The 16,918-nt window shown below is 42.6% G+C and overlaps 1 protein-coding gene across 1 annotated transcript in view; it reads right to left on the minus strand.

The window, feature by feature from the left end:
- The window catches only part of MTMR12 (myotubularin related protein 12), a 71,245-nt gene extending 56,062 nt beyond the window's left edge, over positions 1–15,183 (minus strand). Inside the window, exon 1 of the mRNA XM_037902611.2 lies at positions 14,609–15,183. Within this exon, the coding sequence (XP_037758539.2) occupies positions 14,609–14,845 (237 nt within the window). The 5' untranslated portion in view covers positions 14,846–15,183. The remainder of the gene's footprint in view (positions 1–14,608) is intronic.
- Between the last annotated feature and the right edge of the window lie 1,735 nt (positions 15,184–16,918).

The following is a 16,918-nucleotide window of genomic DNA, read 5'->3' on the forward strand; positions in this document are numbered from 1 at the left end:
TGTATCTCTTATCTGCAACAACTGATGTGAGCAGTGCACAATACCGCACTGTTATGATGATTAAGGTACTTTTTCCTTGTATCAGTGCAGTCACACAGTACAGCAAAGTTTCAAAATAAGTGCTAAGTATTCTGGTGGGACAGCCTATGGTTTATTGCTCCATCACGGTTACGCATTCTGGGATTTTTTGACTGCAGTGGCTAGAATTCAGATGAGCCTGTACACACTCCACTCTCCAGAGGGCAACGAAGTCCAGGACAATAGGACAATGCTAAGCAGAAGGCATACTCCTGATGATGGAGAAGTCATAACAGGTATGTGAATCCCCATGAGCTGGAACCACAAAGGACAGCACTTGGCTTCACGCCAGCTTTTAAATAGGAAAGCGACATCCATTCATAACTCCGGAAGAGTAGCGGGTATATCGGTGAACAAAACGATAATCCAGGTAAAGGGCAAAGCTGTGTATGATAGAAGTGGAAGGACTTGGAGATATCCAACAGTTGTTCAGGACGGAGATGCATCCACACTTACTTCATGGCGCGTACACTCATCCCACTTCCCTGGAAGTGGGTTTTTTAAGTGGGTTCAATAACGTACGTTAAAATGCCAGACGACTCGCACTAGAAGATTCTGTATCTGGACAGAAGTCACTAAAGAAAAGTAAGTTATCCCTCAATAAATGTCAAATGTAGACAAGCCCTTAGTCTTGTATGCTATGTATGAGGGCAGTTTCCTCATCTGGAGTACTATGATGCAGAAAAGCATTTATATTTTCACAAAAAAAGATAAATGTTCTGAAGATAAAGCCCATGAAGATTAGTGTTAGGATAAGGTAATCTGATTTCTGCACTACCTATTTGGTTGATTAGCTAGAGTTCAGTCAATAAAGCATATCCAACCAAGTGCTGTCCATGAGGACCAATTCCTGTGAGCTCCACTAAAGAAGGGATCAGAGTGGTAGCCGTGTTAGTTTGTATCAGCAAAAAGAACGGGGAGTACTTGTGGCTACGGTGCCACAAGTACTCCCCGCTTTTTTTTGTTTTTAAGGAAAGAATATTATTCATAACGTACTGTTTGTGAAATTTAACCAGTTCTACAAATTGCAAATTAGATATCGTCTATTACATAATTGTTCAGAAATAAAATCTGAGATCTTTTGGCGAAGCCTAGATAAATGTAGCTTTCCAGTGACACTTATCTTAGCCAAAGTCAGCAAGTGGTGGCAGCCAAGCTATACATAGAATCATACGACTGGAAGGAACTTCGAGAGGTCATCTAGTCCAGTCCCCTGCAATCATAGCATTAATTATTATCTAGACCACCCCTGACAGGTATGGATCTAATTTGCTCCTAAAAGTCTCCAATGATGGAGATTCCTAGGCAATTTATTCCATTGCTTAAGTACCCTGACAGTTAGGATATTGGTAGATGTCTTGATTCCTAAATCCTTTTAATCAGGTTTCAGATAGTTTTTGACACACAGCACAAACTACTACTGACCTGCTTACAGGACATAACTAGGATAGATGTTACAGCATTACACCTCTACCCCGATAAAATGCGACCTGATATAACACGAATTCGGATATAACGTGATAAAGCAGCACTCTGGGGACCGGGGCTGTGCGCTCTGGCAAATCAACGCGTCAGGCTCTGACACGCTGCTCTGAGCTGCGTGTTAAGAGTGCTGGGCCAGGGCTGAGGTGTTGGACAAGGGGCAGAGGGTCTCGGGGGGTGGGGAGGAGAGGTTGGATAGTTCAAAGGTTTGGGGGCAGGGCGGTCAGGGGTGTGGATAGGGGTCGAGGGAGTCAGGGGACAGGGAGTGGAGGTGGGGGGGTTGGATGGGTCAGGGATTTTGAGGGGTCAGTTAGGGGGCGGGAAGTGACTATTAATAATGGAAATGCTTTCGACCAAAGCAAGTTCGATATATCGCAGTTTCACCTATAACGCGGTAAGATTTTTTTGGCTCCTGAGGAGCCCATTATGTCAGGGTGGAGGTGTACCATGAAATCATCTCTCTCCAAAAGGAGCATGAACGTAGTGCGGAGCAATTACTCCTCTTCCCTAAAACACTTCACCTGCACAATCCCATCAATATCTACCATATCACTGTTTGGAGATGTAGCAAGATGTCAACAATATGACAAAATTATTTAGCTGCATTATTTTCCACAGGTATAACCAACACAATCACAGGGATGTCACAATACCTTCTATGAATCATCATCTGGATGAAATGGCTAACACTAAACCCAGGCATAACTGAAGAGATGTTTGTAAGAAGAGGGAAACGTTCTGAAGAACTAGTCAAGATGCTGACTTCCCTCTCAAAGGTGTCTTCCTCCTAAAAGCAGTATGCAGCCTTGGAGTCTTAGTAACAGGCCTCAATAACCAGGTAGCATCACTGGCAAAGAGTAACTTCTTTCATCTCCAACTTGCTAGGAAGCATAATTTCCTCCTGGCCAGAGAAATCCATACAGAAGCATTGCAAAGGCTCTAGCTTGTGCAGAGTGCATCTGCCTGCCTCTTCAATAGGTCAGACCACCATGAGTATTTCACTCATGTGTTCCATTCCATTCAGTAGTTCTTAGCCCATGGCTTCACCTTCAAAGACATCAATGGGGTCAGAAACAAGCTATCACAACTACCATGAATTGTCAAAACAGCTGTCTCAAAGAAGCACAACGAAGCTTACAAAGGACAAAGTACATGAGTAGAGCCCTGCAGGGATACAAAATTTGTATCTGCATCTGATTTGCAAAAATGGTTCGCAGATATCCACATCCGTCAATCTAAGAGCTGGTAGCTAGGTTGACAGAAAATTCTTCAGTTGAATTTTAGCTGCATTTATACCAGTGGTTGGATTGATCTAACTATGGAGCTGAGGGCACAAAACTTTTTCATAGCTCTAAGCAACATAGCAAAGTCCATCTAATTTTTAAGCATAGACTACAAACTATAATTTAAGAAAGTTTTAAATCCTTAGGGTTGAAGGTTACATCCGTTTGCATTTGGGAAATAAACATCAATTTAGTTTGAAACAGCTGAGAGGTGTGAACTGTCCCTAGTTATCTCAATGTGGGTGTTAAAGTAGTTAATTGGGTTTAATAGTTAAGGGAGTGTCTCAAACAAGGTGTACAACTGTGTATCTAGTTTGCATTCAACCAATACAACTGTGAGAGTAAACTCAGTAATTGCATGGGTGCAGATAGGGGGGCATCTCCCCCCCCCCCCCAAGATATGTTGCAGAAGCAATGCATTGGGAAGGGGGGGTACCCAGATTTCTCCCTTAGCCCTGCTTCCTCCCTGCGGAGGAATATAGGACAGGACTAGTGGTGACATCAGGAGCTCTGTACCCTGCTGGGCAGTTTCCCCCACATGGTCTGCGTAAGGGAAGGGCAGGAGAGCTGCTCCTGTTGATTCACTGCACAACCCATATGGGGAACTGACTGGCAGGCACAAAGTATCTTCAGTTTCTGCTCTCTCCCCCCTAGCCCCTAGGGAGCCACAGAGCAATGTTCGGGGGGCGGGGGAGCAGTGATGCCACCCAGGTGTTCTCTGTGTAAGGGGAGGGCAGGGACCAAGGAGAGCCAGGCAACTGAGCTGCTTCCCTAGCATACAGTATACAGCCCAGGTGAGTGACCGAGTGAATTACTCCTGAGGGAATCGGAATTCAGGACCTGGCTCAGCTGCTAAGGGGGTGGGGGTAATGGGACTTCCTCTTTCCCTAGAGCAGCTGGGGCCAACCCCCAGGGACCTCCCTGGTTGGGGGAAGCTCTGCACGTCCCCTCCGCCCCCCCATCGCTCCTCGGCCTCAGGGGGCAGGAGTCACTGTAGAGCATCTGCCCAACCCACCTGCATCCAGCACCCCACACACACTCAGAACCCCCTGCACCTGAATCCTCATCCCACCAAGCCTCTCACTCCCTGCATCTGGACCGCCCCTGCAGAGCACCCACCATGACCTGGAACCCCCTGGAGAAGAAATGTTTATTGGAAAGGATCCATTGAATATGGGGACTTACAGAAGGGAGAGAGTTATGTTCAGACAGGTGTGAATCAGGAAAATACTAACATTGTTTTGAGGTTAAAAGAAAATGAAAAACCTAGTAGCATGTGTTTTGTCCAGAGGAGGGGCTAGCCAGGTTATACGGGAGACCTGATACTAACTTTAAAATTCAAACCATGCAGAGAACGCATGTCTGGTTACACTGAACACTCTGGGGACACGTGACCGCATACTGACCAGACAGAAAGGTTGCTCTGAAACGCAAGAGGAAGGATTTCACTATGAAAAGTAATCAGACTTTATTTTGGCACTACGTTTACAGACTGTGCATTCTATAATGGATTACAAGATCTGGGCAGGGACTATCTTCACTCTCTCTTATACAGCACACAATAATACACTGTCTGTGTTTAGTAGTCTAGACATGTTTGCTTCTATTATGAGTTTCTGCACTCACTAGGCTATTCTTTAGTTTAGAGCAACATGAATTTCGTTCAGAGAACTTTTTGGCTGAACCTGGAAAAAGCAAAAGGGAGATGGACAATGATGTCAGGTCATAAGCACAGAAAAAACATGCTGTCTTCCCCTCTGAAACAGGATCACAGATAGTCTGGAGAGGGTGTTTGTGTGCCCAGATAGGGATAAATAACCCACAAGGTACCAGGCACAGTTCCAGATTCTTCATATACAGACACTCCCTGACTTATGCAAGCATTCCGTTCCGGAATGCCTTGCATAAGTCAGAACTGTATCTCTGGCCATTACACCAACAAAAACAAACATACAAAAAAAGCCACACACCCCAAAACCCCCCTCCACCTCCTATTTCTAGCTTACGGAAGTTTTTCCGTAAGCTCTGGTTTGCGTAAATCAAGTTTGCGTAATTCAGAGGCGTCTATTCAGAATTAGGAATGACACAGGAAGGAAGGAAGGAAAGATGGAAGCAGTAAGAAACAATAGACTGAAAAACCCCTACATAATATCAGCATCTCCAAAATACAAGAGTCCTAAGAACAAACAGAGGCTCGAGTAAAGTCATCCAAGACAGGGATATTGAGTCTGGACAGAGTGAGGGAAAAAGTAAATCTCAGCACATCTGAAGACAGATTTTATATTTAATGAAGTTTTAGGAGCTTCTCACCTCAAAGAGATGTGGACAAAGAGATGTGGACAAAGATATTTGATCTAACATATGCTTCAGTGGCTGAACAAGAAGGTGGAAACTCAGGAGTCTAACTAGGTCACTTAAGACCCATTTAGCTCTCAAGTGTGTGACTGCTTTGAACTTGTATGTTAGATGAAAAAAAGGCTGTCAAAACTCCCACTATTTCTTATTCATATATGGCAGTGGATAGTCTAGACTGAAAAAGCTATAAAAATGAGTTGTGTTAGGAGTGAATGAGCATTCATCTGAAATTAATGCTATAGTACATGCAAGATCGTTAAAGCAATGTAAAGTGTACAAGACTTAGAACATTCCAAAGCTAAAGTTATTCTGGAAATGTTAATTGTCATAATTTCATATATAGTATTTTCAATGCCTTCCCTTGTTAAATGCAAGCCTTAAGTCATACTATATTACTTATCAAGGTATATGGAATGCACCATAAAAAAAACCAACAGATTATGCAACATTGCTAATCAAACATGACAGGATGAAACTCTTGCTATCATCTGATTTGAATGCTTAGTTTTACAACAGTACTACTGTTTTTGCTTCTTGCTGTTTTTGCTTTTTTGCTTTAGTTTCCTGTGAGTTTAAAAAAAGAATTTAGCATTAGTCTGTTTGCAAAGCTTTTGAACTCTACAATGCATTCAACTTACAGTGCACAGGTGTGTATCTATATATAATTCAAACAGTCACATCACAAACCAAAGCCAATTTCTCAAACCAAGTAAATTCTCACTGAAGACCAATGCTTTATGTGCATGTTACATTAACAGTTTATTAGTTTAACAAACAAAGGTCTATTAAAAATGCTTAGCAACCTTAACCATTATTAAAGCTATCAAATGTCTGTTATAGATATAACCAATCAGATTTTTCACAGATTACTACTACTGGTAAATTTATTTATTTCAGTCTGGAAAGGGTTGTCTCCTGATTTGAATAAAGTAATAAAATATGAACTCCAGCCGTACATGTGCATTTCACATTCTTCCTTTGTCTTGCAAGGCCTAACCAAAATCTAGACAAACCAAACCTGAGCTTTTCAAGTTTTGCTCTGAGAAACGCAGACCCTAAAAGGAGGTATTGATAAATTACTGCATGTGTGCACTTAATCTTACTATTAGGCACAAATCTGCATTAAGGACTTCATGTACAATAGAACCCAGAGTTATGAACACCAGAGTTACAGACTGACTGGTCAATCACACACTTCATTTGGAACCAGAAGTAAGCAATCAGGCCACAGCAGAGACACCTTCCCTCCCCCCCCCCCCCCCCCAAAAAAAAAAGCACAAATACAGTACAGAACTGTTATATGTAAACTACTAAAAAAAAATAAAGGGAAAGTTTAAAAAAAGATTTGACAAGGTAAGGAAACTGTTTCTGTGCTTGTTTCACAGAAGTTAAGATGACTGAAAGGAGCATTTTAATTCTGCATAGTACGGTTTCAAAGCTGTATTAAGTTAATGTTCAGTTGTAAACTTTTGAAAGAACGACCATAATGTTTTGTTCAGAGTTACAAACAACTTCTAGTCCCAAGGCATTCAAAACTATAAACGTGTTTAACAGTTTTACTTACAGTGGAACTTCAAAGTATGCAATGTTGTTGTAGTCCACGTAGAGATAAACAACCTAGAAGGTATCAGGTCATCGGAAGAAGAGCTCTGTGTAAGCTTGAAAGCTTCTCTCTCTCAGCAACAAAAGCTGGTCCAATAAAAGATATTACCTCACCCACCTTGTCTCTCTGAACACATTTGAATTGACGCAATCAAAAAGCATCGATCGTTTTAATGAAACTGGATCAAGCAAGCCTAAAATCTGCACAGTTTAATTTGAAGAACTATTGAATCTAGTGCTAAATTATAAATCAATAATAGAGATTTATATATAGTGACAAATTGAAGTGGGGGAAAGTGTGGTCCTAGAGTCTAATGATATTCTTCAATATATGTTTAGTAAATGCAAGTTATGAGACTTGAGTATTATCTAATATTTCCATGACTCATTCAGACTGCTGCTGAGCAATGTAGGAAGTGCTTTAACAAAAAAATTATACACATATTCCAACCCAAGAGTAAAGGTGACCAGCAGGCTACCACTATTGTGAAAATGCAAAATACTTCAGTGCTGTGAAAACTAGATCTTTGCTGTAAAGAGATCAGTTTAAAGAATATTGCACTAAGATCAGACTCGCTTTGAATTTCAGATTCTCTCCTATACTTATCTTTGCAGGGCTGAACTGATAGCTTTCTTAATCACATTCCTTTCATTAACAACCGTACTTTTCATTCCCAAGTGATATTTACAAAATATTTTTTGTATTGCCTAAGGAGATTTGATACTAAAAAAAGGATGCAGTTTAAATTTTAATCTGGACTCTTTGGATAGAAAAGGTGACTTGAAGACAATGTATTTGCAGTTGATTTTATTATTCACATTTAGCATTTGAAGACCATTTCAAGAACACACCTACACTTGGCTTGACAGCAGTTGGTAACACTTGCAGTTTAGAGGAACAATTTACTGTATTTAGTTATAACATTTTTTTAAAATTTATCCTGCCTCTAGTGCTTTTGTTCTCTCTCTTTTCCCAGATCACTCCATTATTCACTATCCTGTCAGATCATGGTGTATATTTCCCTGCCTGTTCCATCTTTTTATCCTTTCCTCTTTTCCTGCGTCATTATTTAGCTCTTCTTGCTTCAACTCTTCTCTCCAGCCACACTAGCCTAAGTCTAAATCCTCTGTTTCTAACCCTAACTCATTCTCAACCTCCTGCAACAACCTCCATGCCAGTTCATATAGTAAGTGCTCCAGCCCATATTTCTTTCCTTCATCCTATGCTGTAAGTGAACAGTGACAGATGGCTTTTGAGATATCTTACATGAGACATCACTGTAGACATCTGAGCACAAAGAAATGTATGCTGCCTAAGAGGGAGCACCATAACTGATAAGGATTATGGATTTGCTGTGATGGGGCCTGACAAATATATGGAAATCATCTGTACAGCAGAGAGCCCCAAAGTGGACTCAAAATTATAGAAGCCAAGGTCATAATATCTGGAATACAGCCTTCCTGCTGTACTTCAACTTTCATCAATATTCCATGAGGGACACAGGCCTCCTTTCCCTATGAATGAGAACTTTCCCTCCCACTTCTGCTCAGCAGCATGGATTAAAAAAAGGATGATTTATTTTTATATCAGAAATAAAATTTGAAATGGACAACCGATATTAAGGCTTAACTGTATTATAATCTATTAAAATTAAATAAAACCCCCAAATTAAAACAGTACATGTTTGCTGCCAAGTTTTAAAGAAAGTCAAACCACTGAACCGATGGAAGTCACTAGCTAAACACGTGTAATCAGAGCTTGTTCAAATACTAAAATCAGCATTTGATAGCCATAGCCTCTTCCACAGGTGCAGAGAGAAGATTTTCTTCCTTTCAGTTTATTCAATTACTTCACTTCAGTGACTAGTTCATTCAAAGTTAACAAACCGACTGAGTTAAAAAAGCAGGAAAGCTTATTTATACTTCCAATCTATGAATAAAAACTAGGTGTGAAAGGATGAGATTTACTGGGTCTAAAATCTCAAAGGACATGGTGACCAAAAATAATGACTTCAATTCACTACACTATAGACAATTCTTTCTTTGTTTAATAAATCAGTTTTAAATCCAAATAATGTTTGGGTAAATTTTGATAATTGTTTCCTAATATATCCGGTATATTTAAGGTACTTTAATTTAAAAAAAATGAAAATGCTGTTTGTGAATTTTAAAGTGAACTTACACTTCCATCCAACTAGAGCTTGACACAAATCACAAGTACAAAAAAAGTAAAGAAATGCATCATTCACCATTTCCTACCATAAAAATGTAAAAATAAGAAATCTGAATAACTTAAGCTACGTAATTGTTTCAGTAAATGTGTATAGATATAGCATGTTGTCCTCGTTCACAAAAAGTAAAACCAAATTTACTGTAAAGGGTATATTTAGTTCCAAGCAACACATTTTAATGGTTGCCAAATAATGAAAAAGTCAACCTTCCTTTAGAAAGGTAACTAAAGTACAAATGCAAAACAGGTTTAAAACTGATTTAAATCAATCCATCCTATTGCAGAGGAATTTTCATGGCTCCCAGTTAGATAAGGGATGACACTTGTGCAAAAGTCACCAAAGTACAAATTTCACAAAGAAAGGACTAATCTAGAAGACAGGATTTATTGGGTGGCCTAGAGAAAAGGGCTAACACAGATTGTAATAAATGGAAAAATTAAGTGTCCCAAAAGTGAGTGAGGTTTTTAGGAGTGATACGAAAGAGGATGGTGTCCTGGCAAAAATCAGAGTTAGAGGACATTTCATGCATAAGGGATAACACGGTAAAAGCATTTTTTAAACTTATGAGATGACCCTGGAGAAGCAGTTTAAACTCATTTTAAAGACTAAGACCTTTGGCTTTGAACTAACAGTGGGTTTGTAACTAAAGTTCCATTTTAAGAAAAATGGAATTCAGGTTGTTAGCCAGTAGCGGTTTAACATCTCAAACACTTGAAACAATGATAGAAAAATGGATGTACAGTAGAACCTCAGAGTTAAACACCTCGGGAATGGAGGTTATTCGTAACTCTGAACAAAACATTATGGTTGTTCTTTCAAAACTTTACAGCTGAACATTGACTTAATACAGCTTTGAAACTTTGTTATGCAGAAGAAAAATCCTGCTTTTAACCATCTTAAATGAAAAGCAAAGAAACAGTTTCCTTACCATGTCAAAACTTTATATTTTTTCAGTAGTTTATGTTTAACACCCTACTGTATTTGCCTTTATTTTGGGGGGATTCGGGGGTGGTGGGTGCTGCCAGCTTGCAGGCTTCTGGTTCCAAATGAGATGTGTGGTTGACCAATCAGTTTGTAACTCTGAGGTTCATAACTCTTTGAGGTTCTACTGTATAGATGTGAAATATATACCGGTGCAGGAAAAAAGCTTCAAATGAATCTACACTTACAATAAGAACATAAACATAAGAACAGCCATACTGGGTCAGATCAGTGGTCCATCTAGCGCAGTATCCTGTCTTCTGACAGTGGCTAATGCCAGAAGCTTCAGAGGGAATGAAAAGAACAGACAGAGTCATCTAGTGATCCATCCGCTGTTGCCCATTCCCAGCTTCCAGAAAACACAGGCTCAGAGCACAGGTTTGTATCCCTAACCACTCTGGTCAATAGTCATTGATGGACCTATCCTTCATTAACTTATCTAGTTCTTTTTTTAACTCCGTTATACTTTTGGTCTTCACAAAATCCCCTGCCATCAAGTTACACAGGTTGACTATGTGTTTGTGAAGCAGTACTTCCCTGTGTTTGTGCCCTGCTGCTTATTAATTTCATTGAGTGATCCACGGTTCTTGCGTTATGTGAAAGAGCAAACAAACACTTCTTTATTCACTTTCTCCACATCAGTCAAGATTTTATAGAATATCATATCCCCTCTTAGTTGTCTCTCTTCCAAGCTGAAAAGTCACAGGCTTTTTAATTTCTCTTCACACGGAAGCTGTTCCATAGTCCTAATCATTTTATTGTTTTCTGTTCCTTTTTCAATTTGAGATGGGGTGACCAGAACTGCATGCAGTATTCAAGGTGTGGGAGTACCATGGATTTATATAGAGACATTGATATTTTCTGTCTTATTATCTATCCCTTACCTAATGGGTCCTAATATTGTTTGCTTTTTTGACTGACATTGCACACTGAATGACGTTTTCAGAGAACTATTCACAATGGCTCCAAGATCTTTTTCATGAGTGGTAACAGCTAATTAGATCCCATCATTTGGTATGTATAATTTGGATTATGTTTTCCAGTGTGGATTACATTGCATTTATCAACATTGAATTTCATCTGCCATTTTGTTGCCCAGTAACCCAGTTTTGTGAGATCCATTTGTAAGTCTTCACAGTCTGCTTTGTACTTAATCTTGAGTAATTTTGTATCACCTGCAAATTTTGCCACCTGTTTACCCCTTTTTCCAGATCATTTATGAATATGTTGAACAGCATTGGTCCTAGGACAGATCCCTGGGGGACACCACTACTTTCCTCTCTCCGTTCTGAAAACCACTTATTCCTACGCTTTGTTTTCTATCTTTTAACCAGTTACTAATCCATGAAAGGACCTTCCCTCTTACCGCATGACTGCTTACTTTGCTTAAGAGTCTTTGGTAAGAGGAATTACAGACTACTGTTTTACTTCCAAATCTGTCAGATTAGCTAATAAAAATACACATAATACTGTAAAACAGATCAAGATATCATAGGTTGATATTAGTAAGGCTTCTTTAGAGAAAATGCAGATCTTCCTATCACTTTGAGTTGACAGGACAGTGGATAAAAATAAATTATTTGTCCTTTGAAGTGGCTACTAAGGAAACTAGGTATCAATGAACTGGGGAAAAAAAAAGCCAAAATTCTGTCATGATTTAGACATTGATTGGGGAGACAAAACTAAAAGCAAGAGAGAGACTAATTTTCAGTATAATAAAGAGGTATATATATAGTGATATACCCAAGGATCTGTGCTAGAACCAATGATGATATATTTGTTAATCATCTGGAAGAGGAACAAACAGTGAGATGGTAAAATATGCTATTGACAAGACTATTTACGTTAATCAAATTCAAAGTGATTTAAAGCTGTGCAATTGGGCAAAACAGTAACAGGTTAAGTTTAGTATAGATAGATGAAGGGTAAAGTACACTGGAAGAAACAATCTGAAGCATTTGCACACATACGCTTTCTAAACTAACTGCTCAGGAGAAAAACGCAGGCCTCATTGTGGACAACTCAAAGAAAAAGTTTGTTCGATACAGAGCAGCAATTAAAAGCAAAAGAAAATACCAGAATGTATATAAGAAAGGAATAGAAAATAATGGAAATATGCCATTTTACAAGTTGATTGTATATCATAACCTTAAGCATGACATTTGGTTTATCTGACCTGATCAATTACACCACAGAAAAGTTTAAAAATTTAGCTTAAAAAGTTGGAATTAACACGCTAAAGTATCAGACACTGAAGGCTACACACATTTGTTTGTCAAGTTATCTTATGTAGCAGCATTAATTTCCGTAAAATGCTTCCCCTTGTTCTGCAAGTACAACTTATCTTTACGGAACCAGATTTGTACATTAAACCACAATTCTCCAATACTAGTTGTAAGTATTTGGTAAGCTATGACAGTGGATTTTTAGCTTATATGAGCTATAATTTAGGTCTTCAGAACTCTAACAATTTCTATTTCAAACTTTGTTTTAAACATACAATTAGTACCAGAGCTGAATGAAAGTGAAAAACCAAGAAAAACCAGTACAGTGCTGGCCTCAAGGGCAAGTTCAAGTATCTATCAACTTGAATTCCTTTTGCAGGTTTGGCAGTACCATTATCCTCGCCAAACAGTCTAGGCGACCGGCTGGCCGCAGGTTTTCTTTAGGTTACAAAAGACATGCTACTGTTACAGTATGCAACAACTACTTGAGTGTGCGAGTTGCATGCTGATGCCCCTTTACACTTTGGGAGGCAAGAGTGCAGCTCTCTGACTGATCTCACATCTGTTTGCAGAAGTAGGAGTGCAGTAGTTTGCGCAAAGTGCAGATCGGTCCCGAGACCCCTGTGTCAGCCAACTTTCATAGAATCATAGAATATCAGGGTTGGAAGGGACCTCAGGAGGTCATCTAGTCCAACCCCCTGCTCAAAGCAGGACCAATCCCCAATTAAATCATCCCAGCCAGGGCTTTGTCATGCCTGACCTTAAAAACTTCTAAGGAAGAAGATTCCACCACCTCCCTAGGTAACGCATTCCAGTGTTTCACCACCCTCCTAGTAAAAAAGTTTTTCTTAATATCCAACGTAAATCTCCCCCACTGCAACTTGAGACCATTGCTCCTTGTCCTGTCATCTGCTACCACTGAGAACAGTCTAGAGCCATTCTCTTTGGAACCCCCTTTCAGGTAGTTGAAAGCAGCTTTCAAATCCCCCCTCATTCTTCTCTTCCGTAGACTAAATATCCCCAGTTCCCTCAGCCTCTCCTCATAAGTCATGTGTTCCAGTCCCCTAATCATTTTTGTTGCCCTCCACTGCACTCTTTCCAATTTTTCCACATCCTTCTTGTAGTGTGGGGCCCAAAACTGGATACAGTACTCCAGATGAGGCCTCACCAGTGTCGAATAGACGGGAACGATCACATCCCTTGAGCTGCTCGCAATGCCCCTACTTATACATCCCAAAATGCCATTGGCCTTCTTGGCAACAAGGGCACACTGTTGACTCATATCCAGCTTCTCGTCCACTGTAACCCCTAGGTCCTTTTCTGCAGAACTGCTGCCTAGCCATTCGGTCCCTAGTCTGTAGCAATGCATGGGATTCTTCCATCCTAAGTGCAGGACTCTGCACTTGTCCTTGTTGAACCTCATCAGATTTCTTTTGGCCCAATCCTCCAATTTGTCTAGGTCCCTCTGTATCCTATCCCTACCCTCCAGCGTATCTACCTCTCCTCCCAGTTTAGTGTCATCTACAAACTTGCTGAGGGTGCAATCCACACCATCCTCCAGATCATTAATGAAGATATTGAACAAAACTGGCCCCAGGACCGACCCTTGGGGCACTCCACTTCATATCAGCTGCCAACTAGACATGGAACCATTGATCACTACCCGTTGAGCCCGATAATCTAGCCGGCTTTCTATCCACCTTATAGTCCATTCATCCAGCCCATACTACTTTAACTTGCTGGCAAGAATACTGTGGTAGACCATGTCAAAAGCTTTGCTAAAGTCAAGGAACAACACGTCCACTGCTTTCCCTTCATCCACAGAGCCAGTTATCTTGTCATAAAAGGCGATTAGATTAGTCAGGCATGACTTGCCCTTGGTGAATCCAAACTTTGGCATGGCTAAGGTGCCTGCCACCACAATACAGATAAAGGCACATCTCACGGTGCCCCATTCCACTTGGCACAGCTCCACCACCACTGGGCACCTCACTGCCCCAAGGCTCAGCACCCAAAGCTCCGCAGCGGCTGAGCCCACCACCGGTATGTCTACTCGGCAGCCGGGAGCGGCAGCTCGGACTCAGGCGCCCACCGGACCTCCTGGGTCCGAGTCGGGGAGCTGGCCTGGGTCTCTGAAGCAGCAACCGCCACATCGCTATTTTTAGCGAGAGAGCTCGAGCTCAGCTGACCCCTCCCACAGACACCCCCCCCCAGCCCCACACCTAGCTCCCCCCCTGAGTTCCCGGTCCCCACATGCAGCCCCCACGCCCAGCTCCCGGGCCTCTACCCCTCCCCACCTCGCCCGGCCCCCGCCCAGCGCCACACCCGACTCCCCCACCCACAAACCCCAAGCCTGCCCGCCCCCGCTCACCTCCGGGCTGACGTAGGACACGAAGGAAGGCTTGGCGGGCTTGGCCCCGCTGCCGCCGGCCCCTTTCCCCAACATGGCTCCGGGCGCTTCCCGCCCGCCCCAGCTCCCAGCGGCGGTGCTGGCCAGCGGGCGCGGCGGCGGCAGCGGCGGTAACACCAGCTCCTCCCAAGACTCCTCGTCGGGTTCCTCCGGCTGCAGCGCCGCCCGCCTCCGGCTCACGTAGTTAACCCCGCCCATAGCAGCTCCCGCCCCAGCCCGACGTCACCGGCCCTTTCTTGGTAACCGCCTCACAGCGTCTTGCTTCACTGTTGGACCTTAATCGCTGTCAATCAAATTCAGCCCCGCCTTAACAGCCAAATCCCCTGCTCGGATTGGCTAAAGTGGGGAGAGGCCGGAGCGCACTGCTGGGTCCTAGCGCCGGCCAAGTTCGAACAGCAAGAGGGACACAGCTCCTGCCGACAAATCAGTGGCGCTTCCTTGAGCGCTCCGCTGATTGGCCGATGGAGCTGCCTGCTGTGGGCTCGTCGCGCCGCTCCTGGAGCTGGAGTTGCGTGTCGCTCCTGGAAGTGGTCGGTCCGTGCGTTACTGTGACTAATGGTTATTATTTAGTTTGCACCTCACTAACCCTTCTTTTCGAGTCAGGAGATTCTCTGCAGCCTCCCCCACTCGCAAGAGACCTGCAAGGCTCGGGACAGTGGAGGTCTGAACGTTTTGTTTGTAACATGAAATAAAACACCCAAAATGCAAATCTGCTCTAGCTTGGAGGGCAGAGGAGAGTGTTCACCACGGTTATGTCTACACTACCAGAAAAGACCGGCAGTGGGCAGCTCGGGCTGCGGGGCTGCACAATTGCAGCATGTTCGGGCTTCTGCAGCTCCAGCGCAAGAGCTAATGTTCACACTGCAACCCAGGTCAGCCCGGATCTTTTACTGCAGTGTAGACATGAGAGCAGCAAGCCCATGAGAGCAGAGCTCTTCCAGCACTTCGTTAAGCCGCAAGCCAATTCTTTAAGAAATGCCAGGTCTGTCATTTGGAATAAGCCTTCCTGCACCAGACGTCTGAGACCTCACTTAGGGCACAAATTTGGCTCTGCCATCCTGTCGAACCTAGGCTGCACTTTGCATGTCCTCTATTATCAAATCCCATAAGGTTTCCCTTTCCCTCTCCAAGTACTGTTCGATGGAAGGATTCTTTCCGTGAGCTCCCTTTTTATGTTCCTACTGTTGCACCTGGCAGATGCTCTGGCTTCATTCTTAACACATCCCAGATATTTTCATCTTCTTTTCTAGATAACTTTGGAGAGAAATTAACGCTCTGAAAAACCTCAAAATTTGTTGGCCTAACTTGCAAGGCTTGTCAACTCAATGGTGTTTCTCTCTATATCTATATGTTCCCTGGTAACCTTTGAACTCTGCATCTGATCAATTCCAATATTTCAGGGAATGTTCTAGGCATCAGTGAACAGAACCCTATTGGTTTTGGGGACAACTGAACTATCCTAAGGGGATACACGGGGGACACATGGACTCACAGTCATCTGCTGATCACACTCATCTCATTAACACCTTGCAGCATAACAATAACCCTGTTCATCCTCCCAGTAGAGTTAACATGTTAACATCCTGAATGACAGAAGAGGAATAATTTGTTTCTGCTGAAAGTCACAAGGCAGATAAGGGAGAAGAAACAGAAGACTTCCTTCCTTCCTAACGTTCTGCCTCCTCAGAGCCTGCTCCAGTCAGGAAAGAGAGGGCACCATCTGTCCATCTCTTCCTTCTAATCTAGGGAAAGGAAGGCACATAGAGACACACAGAGCCTCTGGCATGATACAGAGAATGAGGCCTGTGATGTGGGCTGTGGGGAATGAAGGAGAGCAAAGCCCCTGGTATGGTGGGAAGAATGGGGGACCTACTGTGGAGGAGGGGAGCTGTGATGGGCTGGACTAGGCCCTGAAGGCCCCCTACTGGAGGCCTCCTAGCCTTCCTGCACCTGTCCCAGAAAAGGGCAGTGGAGAGAGTTCTCCAAGCTACCTAGAGAAGCAGTGTGGGATGCAGCCAATCAGGGCCCAGCCAACTCATATAAAAGGAGTGGCAGGGCTAAAGTGTGTTCAGTCTGCTGGCAGGAATTGGGGAAGTAAGAGGTGTTTTTGGCTGGACAGATGAGTTACTGGGGGAGTGAGGAAAAAGCTTCTGGCTGGCTGCTGGGATTCAATTAAGACACACTATGGGGAAATGATCCAGGAAAATGTAGAGCAGCAATTAGTAAAGGGATGCAGCATGAGGCTGCTATATTTAAAGGGTCCCTGGGTTG

This window comes from Chelonia mydas, chromosome 5, assembly GCF_015237465.2.
Source record: "Chelonia mydas isolate rCheMyd1 chromosome 5, rCheMyd1.pri.v2, whole genome shotgun sequence".
Classification (NCBI taxonomy): domain Eukaryota; kingdom Metazoa; phylum Chordata; order Testudines; family Cheloniidae; genus Chelonia; species Chelonia mydas.